Below are 23156 nucleotides of genomic sequence, written 5' to 3' on the forward strand. Positions count from 1 at the left end.
AAATAAGTCACTGTGTAATCATTTTCAATACCAGGTTGAGTAAAAATGAATGCTGGCAAATAAATTTATGTAATGACTCGTACAGGATTTTACCCTAAAAAATTATTCTGAGCTTTAAGCAGTTCTTGTGTAACAATATTTTTATGTTGTGTTTTATTTACTGAATTGTTATCTTACAAATCCTAGGCGTTTCAGATAAAGATTGGTACCCTTCCCCATTAAATGCTGTACAAACAAAAGGAGGCCATGCTACCTGCCCTGAGGGACATAAACAATGCTCAGTGAAATCTTGAAGATATATTTATACATTCAACCACGCGCGCACACACAAAAGGCAGGCCTGGTCATCTCTGATGCTAGTCCTACTGAACTCCCTGTGGTTTGCAGGCTTCCCTTCTAGCCTCTTGTGGTCACCAAAGGACCCCTTAGGGCAGTCCTTCCAATCCATACGCTCTTGTGTATTTTTATATCCAGAAACATATTGGTGTTCTGTAGGTTGTGTTCCCTTGCGGCTGCTTGAAGAGACAGGAGGATACGGTGTGGTTCAAAGATATTTAAAGCCATCTTTTTGTTTTGTATTCCTATAAAGTGAGCAATAGCAATAAAAAGAAAATATTCCTAAGTAATGATAATGATGGCTGTCAGATGTTGCACTTAATGAATCCTTACCAACAATTGGTGAGGAGTCATTAATTCTTTTCTCTCTCCATGGTTAATTCTCTTACACTTTGCATTAATAAATCTCACCAACTTGACATTTGGCTGGACCATACATAGATGTTGGTGTGGAATGGTTGCTGTCCGTCTAAGTTATAAGCCAGGAACTGAATTTTTGATGGGGGATCATACTGAAGGAGAAGTGCACATTAGAATTCCTTACCTTCCAGACCTTGTTTAATAACCTTTTGCTGAATTCTAAATATGGCAAAGGTGAAGAAGAGACATCCATCTGTATTAAACATTCAAACGGGGGATGCAGTATAGCTGCCAAGGGTGCAAAGTAGGATATCCTCAAATCAAATCTTACTTTTAACTTGCAACCACTGGCTGGACTTTAGGCGTACTTTTTGGGATGTGCACAGACATTTTATCCTTGTACAAGTGCAGCATGTTTTGTTCATTAAAAATGTACTTGAGATTCTTTAATTTTGAGTTGGATCCAGCAGTATCTGAGTAGAACGGAAAATATACACAGTGCAGATCTGCTTGCACAAGCAGTAGCCCAATGGCTGCAACAACACATATTGGTTTGATAAAAATTTTCACTGAAATGGCAGCATACATGCGGAGCAATGGTACTACGGATGGTTAACGTGATTTCATTTAATTGGTTTTGAAATTGTATCAAAAGAAATGCTATGCCTTGTGAATGTGAAAAAGAGTGGTGATGCAATCTCTTACACAGTGCAAGCTGATAATGTAGAAATCTTCCATCCCATTGTTGTGTCCCATATTTGGGTGGTATTTATTGGTTCCAATGGGAAACACTTGTCATTTTGCCACAACAGAGTCACACAGCTATGCATTTGGAGTTCCATTCTGACTATGATTTTTCTGAACAATTTGGACAAAATTCTCAGCCCTTGTCCTTAGCATCTTCACTGTTAAATTGCAGCTCAGGAGAAGGCAACATCCCTGGTTTACAGGTCATTAAAATTGTCCCTTCCAGAATAGGAAGGCGTGATGAGGAATTGTTCTTCCATCTTTTTGCACTGTCACGATCTTGATGCAGGTGGGAATCAGCAAAAGTAGCAGTAGTTGGGGGAGGGGTGACCCTGGCCTGGGTACTTGCATTATGCCTTCAAACAGTGGTCCCCAACCCCCAGTCTGGAGACCGGTACCGGTCTATAGATCAGTCAGTACCAGGCCACGGCTCATCTTCTTCCCTGGCTACTGCCTCGGGGACTGCCCTGCCACTCTGCCGCCGGCTCACCTTTGGTGCTCTCTGGCGGCCGCCATTGCTGGGGCTTTCCCTTGGCGTGGCACTGAACAGCTGCTGCTGGCAGCGCCCCCCAGTGGGCACCAGCGGGAAGTCAGGGGCGCCGACGGGAAAGCAAGTGGAGCAGGGGCTCAGGCGGCGACGTCCCTCGGCAAAAGACTACCCTCCCCCAGGCCTCATTAAAATTGTCAAGCGTTGACCGGTCCCCAGTGATTAAAAGGTTGGGGACCACTGCCTTAAAAGACCCTCTTGGGGACTTAAAGCAGCCTTGACAGCAAGGTGGATTGGCCATTAGAGTGAACAGGAAAAGTGAGCAAGTTGGCTGCCACCCTGTGCCCACCCTAGCAGGCAGGCAGGCAAGCACATCCTGCTATGAGAAAACTGATTTCCCCCCCTCCATTGGGAGCAAGGCACTTTTCAAAGCTGGTCTAGTAGTCTAGTCTGCCCCTGCTTGAAAAGGAGAATTTTTGATCTGGGCCATACAAATGTTTCACTTGTCCTCCTGGAGACGCACCCCCATTTTGCACCCCAGGGGATAGAGGCAAATGCTATACAAGCCCTCTCCGCAGACACCCTTAATAATGTGAATGGCCTGTCATCAGTAACGTGGAAAGAGACTGCAGCATCTCATTGGGACAGCTTTATTCAGTAAATAAACAAACCAACCCTAGTGAGAAACTCACCTTGATAGAATGATACATAAGGTGCATATACACTCTTAAGAAAACAGAAAGAAGGTAAAACTCATGTATCAATGTCACCAAACAGTCAGAGGTGTTTGGATGGTGGCTTGGCAAGCTGTGCTCACCAGACCCATTCCCTGCATGTCCGCTATGTTTTAACTCAACGTGGTGCCTGCCTGATGACATTTTATTTGTTATCAGTATATGTAATTCTTAACATAGCCCCTTCTGTGAATACTTAAACCAGGAGACTGTGGCCACAGGCAGACAACACAATCCTTTCTACAAAGCTGATGAAAGCCCTACATTTGCAGAAAAATTGGGATTAATAGCAGCAACAATAATGGGGGTGGGGGTTTAAAACCTCTCAAAATTATAAAAGGGGCCCCTGTAGCTTTAAGAAATGAATTAACTCAGTGGCCACTGGTAGATAACCACAACAATATTGCTAAGCAACCACAACTATTCAGAGTTACTTAAGAGCTTTTAAGTTGGAAGGCTGTTTTTACCATTGTTTTCCAAATACTCCAGCTCATTATCTTTGAGAATTTGCAGAATCTTTTGATTTCTTTTTTATTTCAATTCTTTCCCCATTCAAGACTCTTCTCTTGAAACACCAGTGCTTGTATTGAGTTTTTAACTCACACTTAAGGTCTCTAAAGGTAGTTTTAACCCGACCAAGCATCTCTGCACTCCTCAGAGCTAACTCCCTTTTTGATAGGGTAGGGAATTTTCTTCTCTCTCTAGAAGATCTATCTCCCTTTCCTTTACCCGAATGGGAATCTTTGCCTACTTCCCAAATTTCCTTGCCAACTTTCCCCCAATTTTCCATCTGTATTAAACTGCTCTCTGCTAAGGCTGAAATCAGTCTCAATCCTTCTCAGCATCCTGCATCCATTCTATGCTGAACTCATGCTAACCAATCAGGTTGCATGGAGCAGCCTGTTACTCAAGGTTCTATTACTCTGTGACCCTTCAAAGTCCTTTGTTTGTTTACACAGCACATCTAAGCTTTTAAAAGTGCAGTCCATCACAGCAGTCAAGAATGCAACATTGGCTTGCAAGAATTACAATCCAGGACAGTCCTTTTAACAAAATTTTAATCTTGCACAGATTAAAAATATGTATATTTTAAAATGCAGATTACAGATTTAACTGTGGCTAGCCTTACAATGCAAATTATTACACAGAATTAAATAGAATGTGGCCAAATCTGCCAAAAAGTTTACTTTCTCTGGAATAAAGTGGTTTTATGCACCTCCTTAAATGTAGCAAGTGAAGGTATCCTATATACCCACTCTAGTAGAGCATTCCAAAGGACTGTATCCACCATGGAAAAGCTCATGACCTGAGCTATATTTACAAGTTATATTGAATGTATGTATAGTTCTGCTTGCTATGTATGAAAAATCTTAAGGGAGAGCACCATAAAGAGAAGGCTGCCTGAAGAACTCAGCTACCACATGAAAGTATAACAAGAGATATGGCTCAATATTGTTAATGAACAAGGCGGAAATAATGGGCCATAGAAAGACAGAGGGAAGTCGGAAGGGGCCCTGCAGACCAGGGCAAGCCTGGCAGCAAGCTTGAGTCCCATGTATTTTTGTATGTTAGGTTAATTATACTCATTCTTTAACATTGGAATTCTAGTTAGTGCTAATGAGAAACAGAGCTCTTTTAAGCATGTGCAAAGTATGCTTGTTCTGTCACCTTACCAGAAACAGCAGCTAGAACCTATGTTAGACCACAGCATTTTGCAAGGTGCTAGGATGATTGCCATGTCACTTCCAGTTCTTACCAGCTGTGAAGTAAGTGCTGGTGGCATACCAAGCCCTGACCTGAATTTCCTTTTAGGGGCTGCCAGACTGCCACCTGGCAACCCTAATAAGTATCTTTGTGCTCTTTGTTGGATGGGCAATACCCTTCAGCCCCAAACATCTTAAGCACAATTGCAGATGTTAACAGGTTTTTAACAGGGAAAGGTATATCAAGCAAAAAAATGTCATGGCCTAGCAGAACAATTTACCTGAAACAAGCTCCTCTTATCCCTTTGGTCTGTGTCAAAATGTTTCTTAAACAAATACATCCATATGCATTGCATTAAAACTGTCTGGGGGGTACATACTGTGGGGCGGTATTTACTTTTCCACCTCCCACAAGTTCTCACCAGTATTCCCTTTTGTGTTCTAGTTCTGTCCTCTACTGCACCTATTCCCAGAAGAGCGCCTCTCTATGCTTCTTTATCCATCAAGCCACTGTCCTCTTCTCCTTTATGCCCACTCACTTCAACAAAATCATTCAAAGAATCACCTAATTTCATTTTGCTTGCTCAGCTGCCAGAAGAAGAAGAGTTGATTCTTATACGCTGCTTTTCTCTACCCAAAGGAGGCTCAAAGTGGCTTACAGTCACCTTTCCTCTCCCCACAACAGACACCCTGTGAGGTGGGTGAGGCTGAGAGAGCCCTGATATCACTGCTCGGTCAGAACAGTTTTATCAGTGCCATGGCGAGCCCAAGGTCACCTAGCTGGCTGCATGTGGGGGAGCGCAGAATTAAACCCGACATGCCAGATTAGAAGTCCACACTCCTAACCACTACACCAAATTGCCTACTGTGCAACACCTTGCTGTCTATTTAAATAATTTCATCTTATTTATTTACTTCATTTATACACAATTACTTGGTTGTCCCCTACTCCCTCTTATCCTCACAACAACCCTGCAAATCATGTTGTATGACTGGATCTAGATTCTCCAGCAAGAGTTTGTGGAAGAGAAGGAATTTCACCCTGGGTTTATCAGGTCCTAGTTTGGCACTCTGACCACTAAATCATGCTGGTTTTTAATTATATATCTAACTTAGATAGTGTACTGTATATTCTCTGTCCCAATACTGCCCATGATGGATACAGTCTGTATATATGGAAATTTTCAATAGTATCACTATTACTAGGACTGGGAAAGCAGAAACTTCATTGGGGCAACACAAATGAATTTTCTTCATGGAGGCGGAATCCTGTCCCTCAATTTATGGGGATGGCTTAGTTGAGTTTTCAGCCTCATAACTGTTTTTTCCTCCTATATGGATGATATAAATGCATCTCTAACATCTAGGGGATTTGGAGGCCTTTGTGTTGAACATTAGTCCTATAGCCTTTTCTTTTTGAAGAAGAAAAGGGTATTTGCCAGAGTAACATAGTCACAAGTGACAGTGTTCTTATCAAATAAATTGATTTTAAGGTTAGGAAAACAACATATTTATATATGTTGATGATATTATATAAGTAATACATTCAAACTGAAAGTATAACAATAACTGATCCTTTTTCTTTGCCTTCTGAATTCTGCTAACAAACCAGCAGCATATGCAAGAAAGGGATAGCCCATAAATTGATGTTAAAAATCATATAAATCCTATCCCAGTTTGATCTTTACTCTTTACCTTGAGATATAAACAGATGAAATAGGAAGAGTCAATGCAAACGCATTCTACATAAGCACCACTAATTATGTGCTGTGCATTTTAATAGATGCAAAAGGATCTCCACATATATTATTTATTAAACATATTTATGCCCTAATGACTAGTAAAAGCTAGCAAAGTGCAACTGGATGATTTGATGACCGGAAACGTGAATGTTTGTTCAGAGAAAGCAATCTCCTTGCTACCATTATGTGTGCAAGAATATGGTTGAGTATTTAAAAAAAAAAAAAACTTCAAAGAGCATGAAGTTTCCAACTATTATATTCTCACTCTCCTCCTTGTCCAGGCCTCAACTCACATGGGGCATGGTAATTGCAACAAATGGCCTTCACAAAGCAGTATTCACTGCCAGGCTTCTACATAACGTGCACGCAACATAAATAAAAATCATTTTGGAGAACTAATTTACACATGTCTCAATTGATGCCATGTCACTTGTGCAATCCAAACTTAACCAGTCCCTACTTGGACCAGATCCATTATTTAATATAAATGTTCTGATCTTACCAGAATAATTTCCAGTATTTCTGTACAGTAAGAAACCATCTGACTGGACATAGTTGCTTTGCTGTCTGGTTTCATTTTCCCACGGCATTTGGAGATGATACAGGCCAAGGGGAGAATGACTCAGCAGATATGTAAGAGAACAAAGTTTGAGTCCTGTGGCACCTTTAAGACCAACAAAGTTTAATTCTGGGTATATGCTTTTGTGTGCATGTATACTTCTTCAGACGAGGTTAGAGTACAACATTGAATTCTACTAACTATAGCGTAGAAAATTACAAAGAATCTATGGGTAACTTTCTTCCAATATTTTCAATAACATATCACCAGGACACTGTATGCCTTAGATGCACTGTCAAAATACATGTAGTCAAAAATACACAAGCACTGATCTCAATATAAGTCATGCACAAAGTATTCAGAAAAGCATTCATAAGAATCCAGAACTATACAGTACCATGAAAAGGTTCAGGTCAACTGTCCAAGTTACTACATCTTGAACTGGCATTCTTCCACATCACTCTGTCAGATGTGTACTACCTTGTTTTACAGTTAATTTTGGAGTTCTGCTAACTTGGCACTGTTTCTATATTTTTAATGTCCGCTCTCTACTATCTAAGATGAACTGCACAAAAGAGTTTAACGACTTGAATTCTCAACTCTGGGTTAGGAAATTTGATAGTGGGATCTGGGGAGAACACGGTATGGGATTGGCGGGACCTCTCTGGGATATGAAGTCACTCACCAAAGCAGCCATTTTCTCCAGGAAAAATGATTTCTGTATTTGGGATAGTGGTTGTAATTTTGAGAGATCACAGGCCCTACTTGGAGAATAGCACCTTATTAATGATCCTTGTGTAGTTTTCCTATTTGCACACCTGCAGTGGCTTCAAATCCTACTCTTGACTATGCATTTGTTTGTTTGTTTATTGGATTTATCCACTTCCAAAGCCAGTTTGGCATGTGGTGGTTTACAATAAAAGAATAAAACCCCATAAAACAGAAATGACAAAAGTCCTCGAAGGCTGGTAAAATAATCTGTATCCCTCCTCCTACCCCAGTTGCAAACTATAATGCCAGAGCACACCAGTCCCCAATATCAACCATTGTCCTCAGGAAAGGCGCCTCTAACAAGATGACCATGGGCCATGCCTCTACAGGGCTCTGCAGGGGGCCTATATAGGGAGGGATGTAATCATCAACCAAATGCCTGGCATCAACCAAATGCCTGGTGGAAAGCTCCATCTTACAGGCCTTGTGGAACATTGACAACTCTGACAGGGCCTTCAGTTCTTCCGGGAGCTCATTCCACCAGGTTGGGGCCAGGACTAAGAAAGCTCTGGCCCTGGTCGAGGCCAGGCATGTCTCCCAGGGGCCGGGGATAACCAGTAGATTCATACCCACAGAGTGAAGAGCCGTGCAGGGGGCATAAGGAGACTATAGTGATAAATAGAGACCAGGATGGATAAAAGAGACCAGTGATAAATTTGCTTACAGCCAAGCATTGAAAACCTTATTCCAGAACAGTTTAATAAATGTTGGGGCTCAGTTGGTTTTCCAAGTAGTCACTGTGGCCAAGCCATGTGGAAGCAACTTTATCTCTAAAAGGTATGAATTCTGTTCTGTTGTTCATATGTAGATTCTTGGGATTCAAAGTTGATTGGCCAGGAATCATATGTTGGCAGAAACACTAACCTTTCTTAGGCATTTAGAAGAAGAGTTGGTTCTTATATGCCGCTTTTTTCAACCAGAGGGAGTCTCAAAGCGGCGTACATTCACCTTCCCTTTCCTCTCTCCACAACAGACATGCTGTGCTGTGGGGAGCCCAAGGTCACCTAACTGGCTGCATGTGGAAGAGTGGGGACTCAAACCTGGCTTGCCAAGTTAGAAATCTGCACTCCTAACCACTACACCAAGCTGGCTTGGTGTAATGGCAAGGCAATCCTAAACAGAGTTACAGCTTCTGAGTCCATTGATGCCAATAGACCCTAGAAGGTGTAACTCTAATTAGGACTGCAGTCTTTGGGTATGAATACAGAAGATGAATGATACCCGTTGGCCCCACCTTCAGCACACAAATGAATGTCTGAGGGCAACCCTATGGACAAGTGACTGGGGTCGAGTTGTTTGCAGCATTTGATATACTATCTATGTCTGTATACACATAGGGCCCTTTGCAGAGGTTTGCCTGTATAGTAAACATCCGTGCTTGTGGGATGGGGGCTTAGGCAGAATCACATGTACTCTATGTATATAAAATTGTAGGTGTTTGACTGACTGACCAGATCCTGCATTAAGCAAGGGGCAGGATTAGAGGGCCTGTATGGCCCAACTACGTTTCTATGAGTCCATAGCCAGAAATGTCATGGTGAGGAGCCATAACAATACATAGTAGGCAGAGATGCAAAGGCCCATCCTCTTAAACTGACGTTGCTAACAGGCCTGGAGAAAAATGTCTCAACCCTTTAATAGAAGCTTCCTGCATGGAAATTAGCTGCTGAAGCTTTTCACAGCATGGAGGGAAATAACATCAGTTAGTAAATAGCATCCCATTAAGCTGTGGTGAAAGTGACAGAACATTTTGCTCCAACTGTATTGGCAGTCTATGACAGGATGCCGTTGGATGACAGCAAGGCTGTGATGTCACAGAGTGGGACTGGATGAAGCCACATTGAGGAGTGGTATTATTTTCTACACACCACAAAGAATTGCACAGTATGGTATCTATGAATGTGCATGGTGACAATTATATGGCCTTAAAGGGCTATTCGCCACAATGAAAAACTGCTGGTTCTGTGAAGTTAGGCAGATTGTGAGTAGGTGGGCAGGAGGGATTGTGTCAGTGCTTGGCTCTTGTGGCCCTTTCTAGCATGCCCAAGGAAATGCTGATTGCCACTTTGGGGTCAGGAAGATAGTTTCTTCCAGGCCAGACTGGCCAGGGATTGTGGTTTAGGGTAGGGGCACCATCTGTGGATGGAACTGGGGTCATTGTGAGTGGGAGGTAGTTGTGAATTTCCGGCATTCTGCAGGGGGTTAGACTAGATGACCGTGGAGGTCCCTTCCAACTCTTTGATTCTATGAAAAGACTATGGCAATCAGCTGTGTGCTAACTGTAAAATGTAGTCACATTGACAGTGCCAGAGTTTTTCTTCTTTATCTCCAAAATGATTGTGTATTAGTTACTACGATTTCAGAAGAAGATGCTATTGTGTGCGGACCAGCTGATGCCAGCTCTGAGGTGATGCGGCTTAGTACCTGCTGGACATTATTCATGCTCAGCCCTTTGTGGTAAGTATTTTTTTTCTGTAAGATGTCTTGGGGTTTAAGAACATAAGAAGAGTTCTGCTGTATCAGACTCATAGTTCAATTAGTCCAGCGACCTGTCTCACACTGTGGCCAACAAGTACTTTTGGATGGCCAACAACCAGGCATAGAGGCATAGACCTTCCCCTGATGTTGCCTCTTGGCTCTGGGATTCAGAGGATTAGTGCCTCTGAATGTGGAGGTTCCCCAAGTCACCATGAATCTATGTTACCCCTGTTGATTCCAGTGGCCATCACTATATTCTCTGGTACTGAATTCCATATTTAAACACTCACCATGTATAGTAATTTCCTTTTATCCATCCTGAAGCTGAATCTATCAGCTTCATTGGATGCCGTTGAATTCTAGCATTTTGTGAAAGGAAAAAAGTGTTTTTTGTAAACTCTGTCACCTCCATACATAATTTAAAAACCACTATCATGTCTCCCCTTGGCCGTTCCTTTTTCTAAATAAATAAACCCCACACTCTTCAGCCTTTCCTCATGGCGAAGGTGCTCCAAATCCCAAGTCATCTTGGTTGCCCTCCACTGTGCTTTTCCCAGCTCTGCACTGTCCTTGTTGAGATACAGTGAACAGAACTGGACAGTCTTCCAAATGAGGCTGCATCACAGAGGCATTAGAATAGTGGCCACTTTATTCTCAATCCCTTTCCTAATAATTCCTAACAAAGAGTTTGCCCTTTTCACTACAGCAGTGCACTGGATTGACACTTTCATGGGGTTTAAATCTCCCTGAGCATTATGCCTTCAGGCCTAATCCTATGCAGAAGCTTGACTGTGGTTATGCATTTTTGAGTTAAACATGTTCTGTACAGTCTCAGAAGAAATAATTTCCCCCCGACAAAAGCAAGTTGCTATTGGGTGACTGACAATTTAAAATGATTAAAAACAGATTCCATATGGAGTGAAACTGGGCATTCATTTTTTTTTTCTTATCCCAATAGGTCCACCTGTTACTCTGGTAAAGTCCCCACCGAAAACAGGGGAGGTACCCATCAAATATTATCAGTCTCATTCCTGTTTTCTGCCCAGTGTGGGCCTGGCAACCAGCTGGGGGGCTTGGGGCAGTAGTGACTTTGTCCGTGACAATGAGTAAAACCATAGAATAAAACCATAGCATACAGGGCAATTCCTAGAGCTACCCATTGTCATTTCCACGTTGTCCCCAGCAGTGATTTATTGGCACAGAGGGCATGAGCGGTTTATTTTTATTTCCCTCCCTGAGTGGTGGTGGTGGTAACAGCAGTAATTGGCACAGAGGGAAGACAGGTACCCCTAGTTCTCACTCATCACTGAAGGCATTAAAAAGAGTGAACCATCCTAAGAATACTTTCCTGCAACTAAGCCCCATTGAATGGAATGGGGCTTAGTTTTCAGCAGAGCCATTTAGGCTTGCTCCTGAGAAGTGCGAGAAGGCGAAGGTTACAAAGAAGAAGAGTTGATTTTTATACCTCGGTTTTCACTACCTGAAGGAGTGTCAAAGCGGCTTACAATCACCTTCCCTTCCTCTGCCCACAAAAGACTCCCTGCAAGGTAGGTGGTGCTGGGAGAGTTCTAACAGAACTGCTTTGAGAGAACAGCCCTAAAAGAACTGTGACTAACCCGTGGTCACCCAGCTGGCTGCATGTGGAGGAGTGGGGAATCAAACCTGTTTCTCCAAGTTAGAGGCTGCTGCTCTTAACCACTACATCAGACTGACATAGCAGAAAGGGGGGGGGTCAGTTTGGACAGGGTTTACTGATTCAACTCTGACCCACTGGCAATCCAGGCACAAAGTTCTTGCACATTGTCACTTATATTTCTGCAACTAAAAGGGCTAGATCTTCAATTGTGTCAGGTGGGAGTTATTCAGAGAAAGGGGCATGGTGTATTTCTAAGAGGGTATTGCCCCCATATGTCACCTGTGAGTGATTTAAGTTGTTGTAGTCAGGAAATCCTTTCAACTGAAATAATTCTAATATGTGCCATGCTTAAACATCACAATGAAGCAACCAGAAACATTCTGCATGGGTCAATGTATATGCATATTGCACTATATAATGCTGCATTTTTCTTACCTTCACTAGTTTGCTTTTTTTCCCCTTCCATGTCCAGCTTACTCCCTTTCCCATCAGGCACTGCCAGTACTATTTCAGGCAAGCAGAAGAGAACAAGCCAGGCAACATGCAAGAAGATGCAACAGAATCATGAAGAGAGAGCTGATCTGAGACGGAAAGAAATGTCACTCTCTGGAATGAAAGAAACTACATGCATTTACCTTTGGATTCAGCCTGTTTGCAAACTGCATAACTGCTTAGCTGACTGGCTGGCTTTGATTCTCAGGGTTGTTTAAAAAAAAAAAACATTTTATACCTAACAAGCATAGTAACAGGGAAAAGTCAGGATCTTTGCATGGAATGCTTCTGTGGATATAGGAGAGACTAGACGGTCTTTTCTGAAAGAGTGTAATGTGAGTATGACTCTGAGCCTCAGTGGCAGAATACTTTAAATGCCAGGTGCTTGGGAGCTCTGGCCTCCGTGATTCTACTCTGCATCTTCTGAGGACAACTTACTGGCCACTGAAACAAGATGAACCACTGGACGGATGCGATGCGACCTTTCCGTTCTTACACACATACACAAACATAGTGGCATGAAAGCCAGTGCTCGGAATATGTCTGAATTAAGACTTCTGAAGACCTCTGCCTCCCTTTGGTATCAGAAACAGCTGTACACTGAAGTCAATTACAAAGTAAGGAAGAAACACAAAGGGAGAAATGTTGCAGATTTAATGTTGGACACACGCATTTGTCCCAGAGTTCTACCATAGTGGTTTAGTACAAACCATGGTATAGTGTTACACAAATTCACCTAGAGCAGGGGTAGTCAACCTGTGGTCCTCCAGATGTCCATGGACTGCAATTCTGAATTGTAGTCCATGGACATCTGGAGGACCACAAGTTGACTACCTTTGACCTAGAGGATGCTTTGGGATTGCCTGTGTGACTTGTCTTCCTCTCCATATATTGTGAGCTAATTAATTGCTTCCTACCTATCCATATCAGCAGTCTGTAGATTTAGCTTGCCCTATACACGAGGATATGAAACCATGTTTTCTTTTTTTACTGCTGGTAATTAGTTTACAGGACAATCGGGCACAAAACTTAGTTTGCCAGGAGTTCTTCCTCTTAGTGCAAAGCAGTGCCCTAATGTTACATCTCTGATCAGTATATAGTTTACCCATAGGCTTACATCTATCTGATTCAATGACAGGCTTCATTTGATGGAGGAGTAGAACAACCATTTGCCCACTTATGAAAAACCCATTCATGTGTCATCATAGTTGGCCAACAATCCAGATATGGTCTGAGGGCATAGGTCAGCACTTTGTCTGTCTCCCAAACCTCAGGGATGGCCAGAACATCACCAGATACGCTTATATCACATCTGGGCTTTTGGGTGGACATGATATCATGCATCATTTATATCATCTCCACCTTTCACTCCACCTGGAAACCTGTTGGGGATTCTGATTGGCAGCCTGGCATCCCTACAGAGAAGTTGTGCTGGCACCCCTTTCTTCCACCATATAGGAAATATCAGCAGAGAAGTAGTGGTCTGTGCAATCATTGGATCATGTAAATATTCATTTTAAGGAATTTGAATTGTACAAATCATTCCCATACTATCTTTTGTCTGTGTAAACCTAGTTTGTAAGTGCCATTAACATGATGAAGGGGAGGAGTAACATCTTCATATTTTTTGCAACACAAATCCCATCAGCAGCTGATATGTATGACCTGGATCAAGTGCAAATGTTATGTAAATATGGCATGTATAATGTATCTGTGAAGCGACATACATGCGTTAGCTTGTAATCTGCATTATAATCTGCTCTGATGTTTAATTTATGGGCAGTTCAGAGGACAGGCAAGTATAAAAGAGGAGAATAAATCTGCCAGTCAGGAGCAGAAATAACTTTCCCTTTGGCACTTTACATACCACTTCTCACACTGCTGGCTCCTATCCCTTTTTAACACAGTAAGGAAATATCTGATTCACAGCAACCATATTTACCAGGCTGTTAAGAGTTCATATCTGCTACTGTCATATAAGCATACTTTAGTCATTTTTGGCAGAGTTTAGAAGACAGGTAAACATGTATTTCTCAGGGGTTTAATGCCAATTCCATCAACATTATTTATTGGATTTATTTATTGGATTTAGATTGTTGTCTTATACCTTTGAAAGCATAGGCAGTGGCTGCTATTTGCTGAGAGTTGAAGATACAGGGTTATCCAGTGACTACAATAACATGGACAACAACTGCATATGGTACATGTTGGTTTACAGGCATGGCAGTTCCCATTCCCTAAGAAGAAATAAGGCACAAAAAGACACCCAAGGAATAAATCTCAACACAAAATATACAGTGCTCTTCCACTTTTACTACTCTGTAACAAATTGGTGTCTGTAGCACTGCTCGATGCAGTAGTGGTGCTGGGAGCCTCAGTACTGCAGCATGTAATTGCACATGTGTAGTCATCTTTTCCTCTCAGTTGGATACACTCAGGTTGTTTGGATGCAGGCAAACAGTCCACTGCATGTTCAGTTCCCATTATTGTTATCTGTGAATGGAACACATCCATCATCCTAAACAATAAACATTGAATTTTTAATTAACGTACTGAGGAAAATAAAAAGGTGATGTTCCAAAAACAAACAAATAAATAAATAATAGCATGTATTTTAGGGATATGTAATCCCAACCTATTTTAGAAACGAGGACCAATTCCGCACGAAGAATTTGCACCCAGGACAGCCTCTCGTTGTGGGTTTTAATGCTGCTTCCACATGACCTTGGCAGCAACCTGAAGCTCTCAAGTGGCTGGTGCAAGTTTTCCCAAGGTTTGCACCATAATGAGGGAAATCCCCAAATCCCAATTTCCCTTCTTGTTCCTGTTTGTGTTTCTGATGGTGGGGTATGAACAGGGAAAGGTGGGCATGTGATGAAGTAGCCCTCTCCCTATTAGCTTGGCATCCATGCTCTTTGTTTTAAAACTTTACTGTGAACAAATAGTCACTCATCAGGGCCCCGTTACCATGGCCAGCCTATAACAAATCTATCCGAACATAAAGAGAGACCATTACACCAAGAATCCTAAAAAGAGATCTAAGTAGGGAATGTTTTATTGTTGTGGCATGATCCTGTGGCCTTACAGAAGTGTAAGTTAAAAAAAAAATTCTGGTGTTATGGCATTTCCCCACAGCAATGCAGAAATGCACTTAAAAATAATTTCAGGGCTTAAGGGAGGGGGACAGAAGTTTGAGTCCACAAAACAACCACTGTGCAGGGATTGGTGGCTTGTGGTGATTGACAAGCCGAGGAATGGAGCAGGGGGGAGAAGTTCGTTTTTTTTTTTTCACTTGCCGCCTTGTCAGGAGGCAAAAAGCTGCAATGAAATGGCAGGAAAATCCGGGATGGGCCTCCCATCAGCAATTTTGCAAATGTGGGGCTTCCAACTATGTGTTTGCAAGCAGGAAGCGGTGCGAGTTTTACGCCTCCATGTGGAATCAGTCAAGGAGTTCCATGTCCGGAATCCGTATTCAGCTCAGGGGTAAAGGTGATTAACCCTTCCTCCCCATAACATCTTGTCAATCTGAAAGAACACTGTGGAATGACTTGTTTCCCCTCTTGGTCCTATTTAGAAGGAAAAAATGCTCGGGAGTTCTGTCCATGGATCTCATAGCAAGTTATACCTTTCTAAGTCCATAGAGTCAATGCTAGAGAAAGTTGGAATCAGGAACTAGATTGACAACCACGGGCAGCTGGGTTTTCATCTTCACACAGCTTTTCTCCTAATTGCACTGATGTCATGGGCTATCTCTCAACAGCTTTGTATAAAGGTATAAAGTGAAACCGTCGGGATAAATAGAACAACGGCTTTGTCATACTCAGTATTAATTGTTTAAATTTATTATCTTTGTACGTTTGTTCTGCGTTTATCTGTGTTTCTTTTCTAACAAATGAAACGATGGTCACTGCTAGAAGCCGCCTCTCAGAAGCAAACTTAGAGTTTAAGTTTCATCAAGCATTCCATCCAAGCCCATACTATTTCCAACACGATATGTGGTTTGCTCCTCGTTTGAAATTCTCATACCTCATTGCATAAATTAATGAACCAGCCCGAACCTCATTACTCTCAGAGTTAAGCATAATTGCCACTTGAAATAGCATGAAGTGAGAGTTTCATTCAGGCCAGCCCATTGTTTTTATCAAACAGAGAGGCTTGTTGAGAACTGCCCTCTGACATTTTCCTTGCGAGACCATGCTGATCCAAAGGGAGTCCAGATACCAACATTAATGAATCAGTGAAGTAATAATTTTCTTCATACAGAGATCAAGAAAACAAATCATCATTTTCTTCTATCCAGAATCCAGTTAGATGACAGAACTCGTTACCTTTAGATAATGCCTGTATGTCTCTGTTTCTTTATAGTTTTATTTTGGAACTTTTGTAGGGTTCCCCCTCCCCCACTAGATTTTCCTGTGGGGAAAACAATGTTAATAGGTGATCCAGGCATGCACCTGGAGGAGCTCCACAACGCACTGTATGAGTAAGGGTTGCTATGCACAAAATGAGACATGTGGGTTATTCCTTAGTACAGGAGGGAAAGGTGCATTGTGCACCATGTCTGTGACTGTCAGCACTTTTGCTTGTGGTCCTCTACCCCAGTTAAGAAACTGCTTCCTGGCCACAGAGCCCCACTACTCTCATAAGAGTCCCAGGCATTTGGCAAAATGTTTCCATTAATTGCTACATAGAGTCAAATATGCATGAGTGCTGGGTCCAGTAAAATGAAAGAAACAACAAAGTTCTGACCCCGACATTTCAATCCCCACTCCTTACCTGTCAGAGGTAAGAGGATCTAGCATATATAGTTGGACCAAGTTGAAGAGCACAGATTGTCTTTCTAATTATGTTTTGGTAGGGCAACGCTCTGCAGTCACACTTGGCCTCTTGTTTCCCTTCATTCTATAGCACTTCGAGTGTAAAGGAGGTCATTTTTTCTCCCAGCGATTTGGTCAGATATACCTGGCTGGGTTTTATTGCCATTGACTGTGCTTCATGACAGAGCAGGTTTCTGAACTTGGCTGTTTCATATCCAAATCCGGTATTCTTAGCTAAGTAGGCAGATTGTCGGGCTGTGATTTGAGCATTCATCCTTTAACTCTAGATTCAAGATCAGTAGTAACAGTGTAGGATCCTGCCTCACTTTCACAGTAACTCTACGGCACAGTTACGCTGTGATTTAACTGTTCCTCTTCATTCTATTTCACATGTGGGATATTCTGATGACATCAAATATTGTTGCTTAGGGCTTTACACTGCAGAGAGCACACAGTTGGCAAATTGTAATGTTGATTCAATAATAAAAAGGCCCAAAACACATGCTCTGGGTATTCCTGCTCAGGATGAATATAAATCTAGAGGTCTGAAAATTACATGGATTCCCTATAAGAAAGAATACATACAGAAGCAAAGCATCCACCTACACAAATACACATTGAGACACTGAAATATATAGTATGCTGCAGAAAGTGCTTTTGGACAGGAGAAAGGGGGGGGGGAGTCCGAGCTGAAATTATATGCCCACGTAGCCTTTATACGTGCTCTTCTCATTATATATTTATTGTTTCTTCACTATCAAAAATGATCATTATCATTGCTGTTTTCACCTGCCTTTCAAAACCCAATGCCTGTTATCTTTCGCTCTGCTTCAGTCAGATGCATTATATGGTGCACATAGTTAAACATAAAATGATAAAATGCTTATATAGGCAGCTTATTTTTCAAGGAAGCCTGCCTTTCCTGCTCCTCATTCACAGAAGGTGGGTGAACCTTTCTTTTCCGTTTCAGGAAAGAGACATCAAGTTCTCCTTTTAGCAATCTATATCAGTGCTACCTCTGAGCCAACCAGGAGTATTTAATGCTTCATTTGTTAGAGTTTGGTACATTTGCACACCTTGTTCCTCTCAAGAACTTACATTCCTTCCTGGTCAGTGCCAGAGCATCAGCACAAAGACCTGAAGCCAAGAGCTCAATCACCCTTGAAAAATCTGCTTAGGTATACATACAAGTAAATGGTCTATTCATATAAGCAATGCAACACTGGATTAATCAGCAGTGGCTTCCATTAATGGGTATACCAAGGTAGTAGAAATCCCTGGCTTGTAAAGGTTGCTGTTGAGTCTTCTTTTGTGTGGAAGCTTTGTAAATGTTACAATTCTCACAGAGGTAGATCACTTATGTGCACAGATATTTGTATAGCTCTAAGCCATTTAGTATTGTTGTCTTTCAGTTGTCTGGCAGCTCCCAACCATTTCTGTAGTTCCCATTCAGTTCTGTGGACTCGCATAGCCATTGTTTGGAGCCATAAATCTGTAGGGTGTCATTTTAGGATGAGACCTTTCCATTCTAGTGTGTACATCTATAAGAGATTTCTCACCTCATGGCTTTACATCCAAGGGGGAAAATATTTAAAACATATCTGAATTTTTTTGAGATATAAAAATACTATCATTTTAAAATTTCATAAGAAATCTGTGTGTGTGTGTGTGTAGGCGGGGGGGGGGGGCTCTAGTTGAAATAGGATGTCCAGATCTGACATGCAGTTCTTGATGTTCAGGGTTAAATTTAAATCTACCTTGCCTGGTTACCAATCTCTGCGGTTGCACCCAGGCAGGACTAGGCAAGATTGATGACGGTGATTGTGAGATTAATCCTGTAATGTTTACAAGACTCCTGAGCTGAAACCTGGTTGGTCATATCATGCTACCTAGAGAAGACCGCTTGGCTTGCCAGGGTAATTTCTTCTGATGCAGTAAATAACTAGGCATAATGAAAATACTCGGATGTATTCTACCGGCTGATTGATGCTCTGCATGCGATATGGCACAAGCAGTGCACTTCCTATCACAAATTTACATATACAAACCAGTCGAAGAAGCAGGATAATGTCAGCATCCTCCAGAAGCCCTGGGATGCTACACAATTTTATAGCAGTTATGAATTACTGTTGACCTTTCTGGCCTCTTACACCAGCGTGTTAGACGAAAGCATATTGAAAGTCATCAGTCTGAGGCAGTCATTCTTTACATAATTATGGCTATTTGCGTGAGAGGGGATAGTGTTTCTTTTTATTGTTAAAAAAATTAGCATTCGAGAAATCACCGCTGTGAATCTATAGTAAATCTGTTCCTCGCAGCACACGTTCTAATAAAAACATAATGCTTTGATTTCTCTGCAGTATAGAAAGAATGGGTCTGATATTTGTTACAATCGAATCACGAACTGGCTGGTTTGTTTAGCACCTTGCGATTTTGAAAAGGGAGCCAGTATGCTAAACATGACGTTTTAATGCTGCCATTTATACAAACAGATTCCTGTTGGGTTTTTCAAGTCTCAGCTATACCAGAATTGTTATGTCCTAGACGGAGATAAATATGTTTCTAGGTATGAACATGGGTGGAATCCTTTGTAATCCTGTAGCTGCGTCAGCTCATAAAGGCACTTTTTCTCTTTCATTCTGTATATGTGGATAATCAAGCTTTCAGGCCATCACTAGAACACAGCTCCTTATTATCATTTGCATTTTAATGTCCTTAAAATTATGACACGAAAGGAAATGTTTTTGATACATTACAGCATTTCTTCTAAATGTGTGATTATGTTAATGGGTTTTCAATCAGTATCCTAGCCTGACACCCTAAGAAAATTTATGCAAAGTTCATACCCTGTCAGGGCCTTTAATCAGGCCCATTTATTAGACCCCTGCCTTCTTTGATGGTTGCTTCTTTCTTTATTAAATATACTGACTTGGCCATCTGAAGAAAAGGACAATAAAAGGTTACTGGAGATGAAAGCACGGATGCTATTTGCTCATGTTTCCTTTACAGACACTTCTTCAATAATTAAGGAAGGGCTTTCTTTGGCCTTTTAGGCTTTTGAAGTGCATTTCAAACATAACACTTAGTACTTGTTTTTATGGAAGGTTTAATGCACAGAATTAGTCTTAAGCACGAGAATACTGCTAAGTCGGAAAGGGGAGTAGAGCGTTTTCAAGGAACAGCTTTCACAGAAAACGATAACACAGCTTAGGAAAACGCCACTGTGGATGTTAGCTGGGGGTGGGAGAGAGCGGCAGGACGCAGGTCTGAAGCATTTCAACAAACTCTTTTAATTTCTCTCTTATTTTTGATCCCTCTTCTAATTGAGTGTATCTTTTGTGGGACCTTGTCCTGACACCTACTGTTTATTTATTTATTTGCAGCTGTATATTAAATTGGGTGCTTGATAAGGAAGGCCTGTGGTGTCAGGAACGGGTTTCTTTTGCAGCAGTATATTTGTTGTTTTCAACATTTCATTAATCTACTGCTTTCAGATCTGTGTGAGGACTGAGTCCGGCATGAACAGCACCTTTTCCCTATGTGGATTCCATGCAGAGAAGAACACACAACAAACCTGCAGATCTAGCTAAGTGGTATTGACAACCTGGGGTTTGGATACAAATTCAATATGAGAAAACAAACTCACTTCAATGAAATACAAATAAACAACAAATTCTGTTTTAACATGTCTAAGTAGGTTGTGGCTGAGTGACAGGCTTGGGTCTCATAGGAAAGCCATTAGTAGAACATTTGATAGGAAAACATTTGATTTGAATGCGAGTTGCACTTCCCCTCAGGGGGTGATCTGAGTGGTATACTGGGGATTCGCATGCGCCCTTTTCACTCTAAAATGCCTGCTGGGCTAGATCATGGCAAATGAAATTTGTAGGTTTTCCTACTCCTAACAAGTCTCTAACTATATATCATTTATTTAGAAGGCATGCTAATTATCTTGGACCACTGATGTTCATTTTCTCATTCTGACAAAAATATATTAAAAAGTTTTAATAATGAGCACCTGGGTCAATTCTACCTCCAGCCTTCCCCTCCCCAAGTATTGCTTCATTAGTTTAATTATCAATATTTATTTTTATGGGTGGGGGGGGGGAAAGAATTCATTATATTTCCCCACAAGCAATTGGCAAAGATGAGGCGAAACAACAAAACTGGAAAGCTAACATAGCCACAAGAAATTAGTCACATCAACAGGGACTTCATCTAGAAAGTAAAAGTTTTGACCACTAATTGGAATAGTTCTATACTATACTGATTTATATGCTGATTTGCCAGGTAGCAATAACCTTTTTATTGGCAGTCATAATCATACATGTACTGGGTATTGAGAATATAAATACCCTCTTTTCAATGAACTTCTATAATCATATGCATCCTGAGATTAACTTTTTTTTAAGATATAGAATTGTCTGTGAAGCATCTAACTAAACAGTGTGTACTCTGAAAATCCAGTTTAGATGCTGGCCTGTATGCTCAGATATAGAGCCTAGACTTCTACTTTTCACATATTCAAGCAATTTATATAGCATATCTGAAGCTGGACTCTCAGGATCCAATCCACGGGGAAATTCATTGGCAGAAACCTTACTGAATAAATGGGCAGTATGCAAGTCCACTGCTGTTGTTCTTGCAAGGTGCATGGGAGTTTCACAGGGCAAAAAAACAAACTATGGTGGACTGTAACCTTCAGGAGGGGAGCAGTCAGCTCAAGAGTCAAATGTTGTGGGCTGGTGTTGTGCATTGGCCAATGACTTCCACAGGGAGGGAAATTGCAACTGCAAAAAACCTGGGTAAACCAAGTATTGGCATTACATTTAATTGTATCCATGTGTTTCCCAGCTATCTCATTAGTGTTTTGAATTAGCTTATCTGGCTTGCTGTTGATCTACAAAAGAAGCAGCCAGGCTAAAATAAACTCAGTAATGCCTCCTAGTTTGTAACAGGGAATCCACAAGGCATATATAAAAAGTCCTCATGCCATAATGCAATACAGAAATCTTAAGCAAAAAAAAAAAAAAGGAGGATAATTATTTGCTTTAAAATCATCTTATTTTCTTATCGCTACACAGCAACAGTATATACATATTTTCTCCCTGACTCTCTTGGAATCAAAACAAGTAATCCAGCAGCAAATAAACGCATCTTTTACTCCCCCTCCCCACCTCCCAGTATAGGAAGCAGAAGGATACAGGAGTCATATAAAAAAGATCTTTATAGCTCACAAGCCAGTAAATTACATTGATCAGCTGCCTGTATAAAGTGTAAAGGGTGTTTAATAGGGATAAGGTGATTTCTGAGCCTATATAAATATGTACGCTATAGAAGGTGCAATGTAAATATACATCTGCAGTTTTATATATTGCCCGTGTGCACGTGCATGCATCCTGCATATCTTAAGAGTCACCGAGAAAAAGGCAAACAATATAGATGAAAATCAGCCTCTGTAAAAGGCAGCAATCCCATGATTTCATCTGAGCCAATCACTTAACATATCATTCATAATGCTAGCCTGCTCCCATCATCCTTGCCCTGTCACTAGCATCCTTCTTCATTTTCTCTTGCTTCTCAGTTCCAAGAAAGTGGAACCACTGTATCATTTACTGTCCACGACCGAAGCTGCTGATTTAAGGGCTTACGTTTTGGGTTAATCCCCCCCGCCCTTGCTTCTTGGAATATTCTCTATTATTCTCTGGGTTTTTTGAAACAGAGTGTTACCTCTGAGAAGGATCCTTGCATTAATGCAATGATTTCACAGGACACAATGATAAACCTCGCTTCGACATTGTATAATATTTAATAAATACGTTTTCCTCCTAAATAAGTGAAATCCTTGCTTTTCTTCCTTTAAATGACACACATCACTTTACACAGGAAATCTGGGGGAAAAAGAAAGACTATTTGCGCAAGGAAATTCATATTCTAAAATAAATCCTTTGTAAGGAACACGAGAACAAACACATATATTTATTGTACCCATGGAAGAGTATGGCATTACTTTTCTTAATGAGCTGGAGACACAAAAACCTGCCTCTTTTTTTCCAACACTCTCCAGCATTCTTGCTGCTTCACTTGCTATTATTATTATTTACAGTGGACAATGATGGCCCTCTGTCTTAAAACCTAATCACTGCTGCCTATTAAATTTGGGTTTCATATGTTGCTGGAGGTAGAACTGATTATCATAGTGAATGAAATACTTGTTTGGCGTATTCCCAGAGGGCAAAAAGCCATTCTTCAAGGTGATGCATCTCATTTGAGGAATACATTAACAATCGAAGG

The 23156-nt window shown here is 41.3% G+C and overlaps 1 protein-coding gene across 9 annotated transcripts in view; it reads left to right on the plus strand.

Annotated features, from left to right (window-relative positions):
- LOC143844664 (uncharacterized) overlaps positions 1-23156 on the plus strand; it is a 209860-nt gene that overhangs the window by 113732 nt on the left and 72972 nt on the right. For 2 of the 9 annotated variants that reach the window (XR_013234079.1, XR_013234080.1), the window contains 2 exons: positions 9788-9896; positions 12026-12857. The exons of 2 other annotated variants lie outside the window; for them this stretch is intronic. Coding sequence is in view for 1 of the 7 variants with exons in the window: in XM_077352102.1 (XP_077208217.1) it covers positions 9788-9896; positions 12026-12263 (347 nt within the window). In the remaining 6 variants the exon portion in view is untranslated. Of the gene's footprint in view, positions 1-9787; positions 9897-12025; positions 12859-20356; positions 22648-23156 lie in introns of those variants that run through there. 5 more of the 9 variants (XR_013234083.1, XR_013234085.1, XR_013234081.1 and 2 more) reach the window with 4 other exon arrangements.

Source organism: Paroedura picta, chromosome 9 (assembly GCF_049243985.1).
Source record: "Paroedura picta isolate Pp20150507F chromosome 9, Ppicta_v3.0, whole genome shotgun sequence".
In the NCBI taxonomy this organism is placed as follows: domain Eukaryota; kingdom Metazoa; phylum Chordata; class Lepidosauria; order Squamata; family Gekkonidae; genus Paroedura; species Paroedura picta.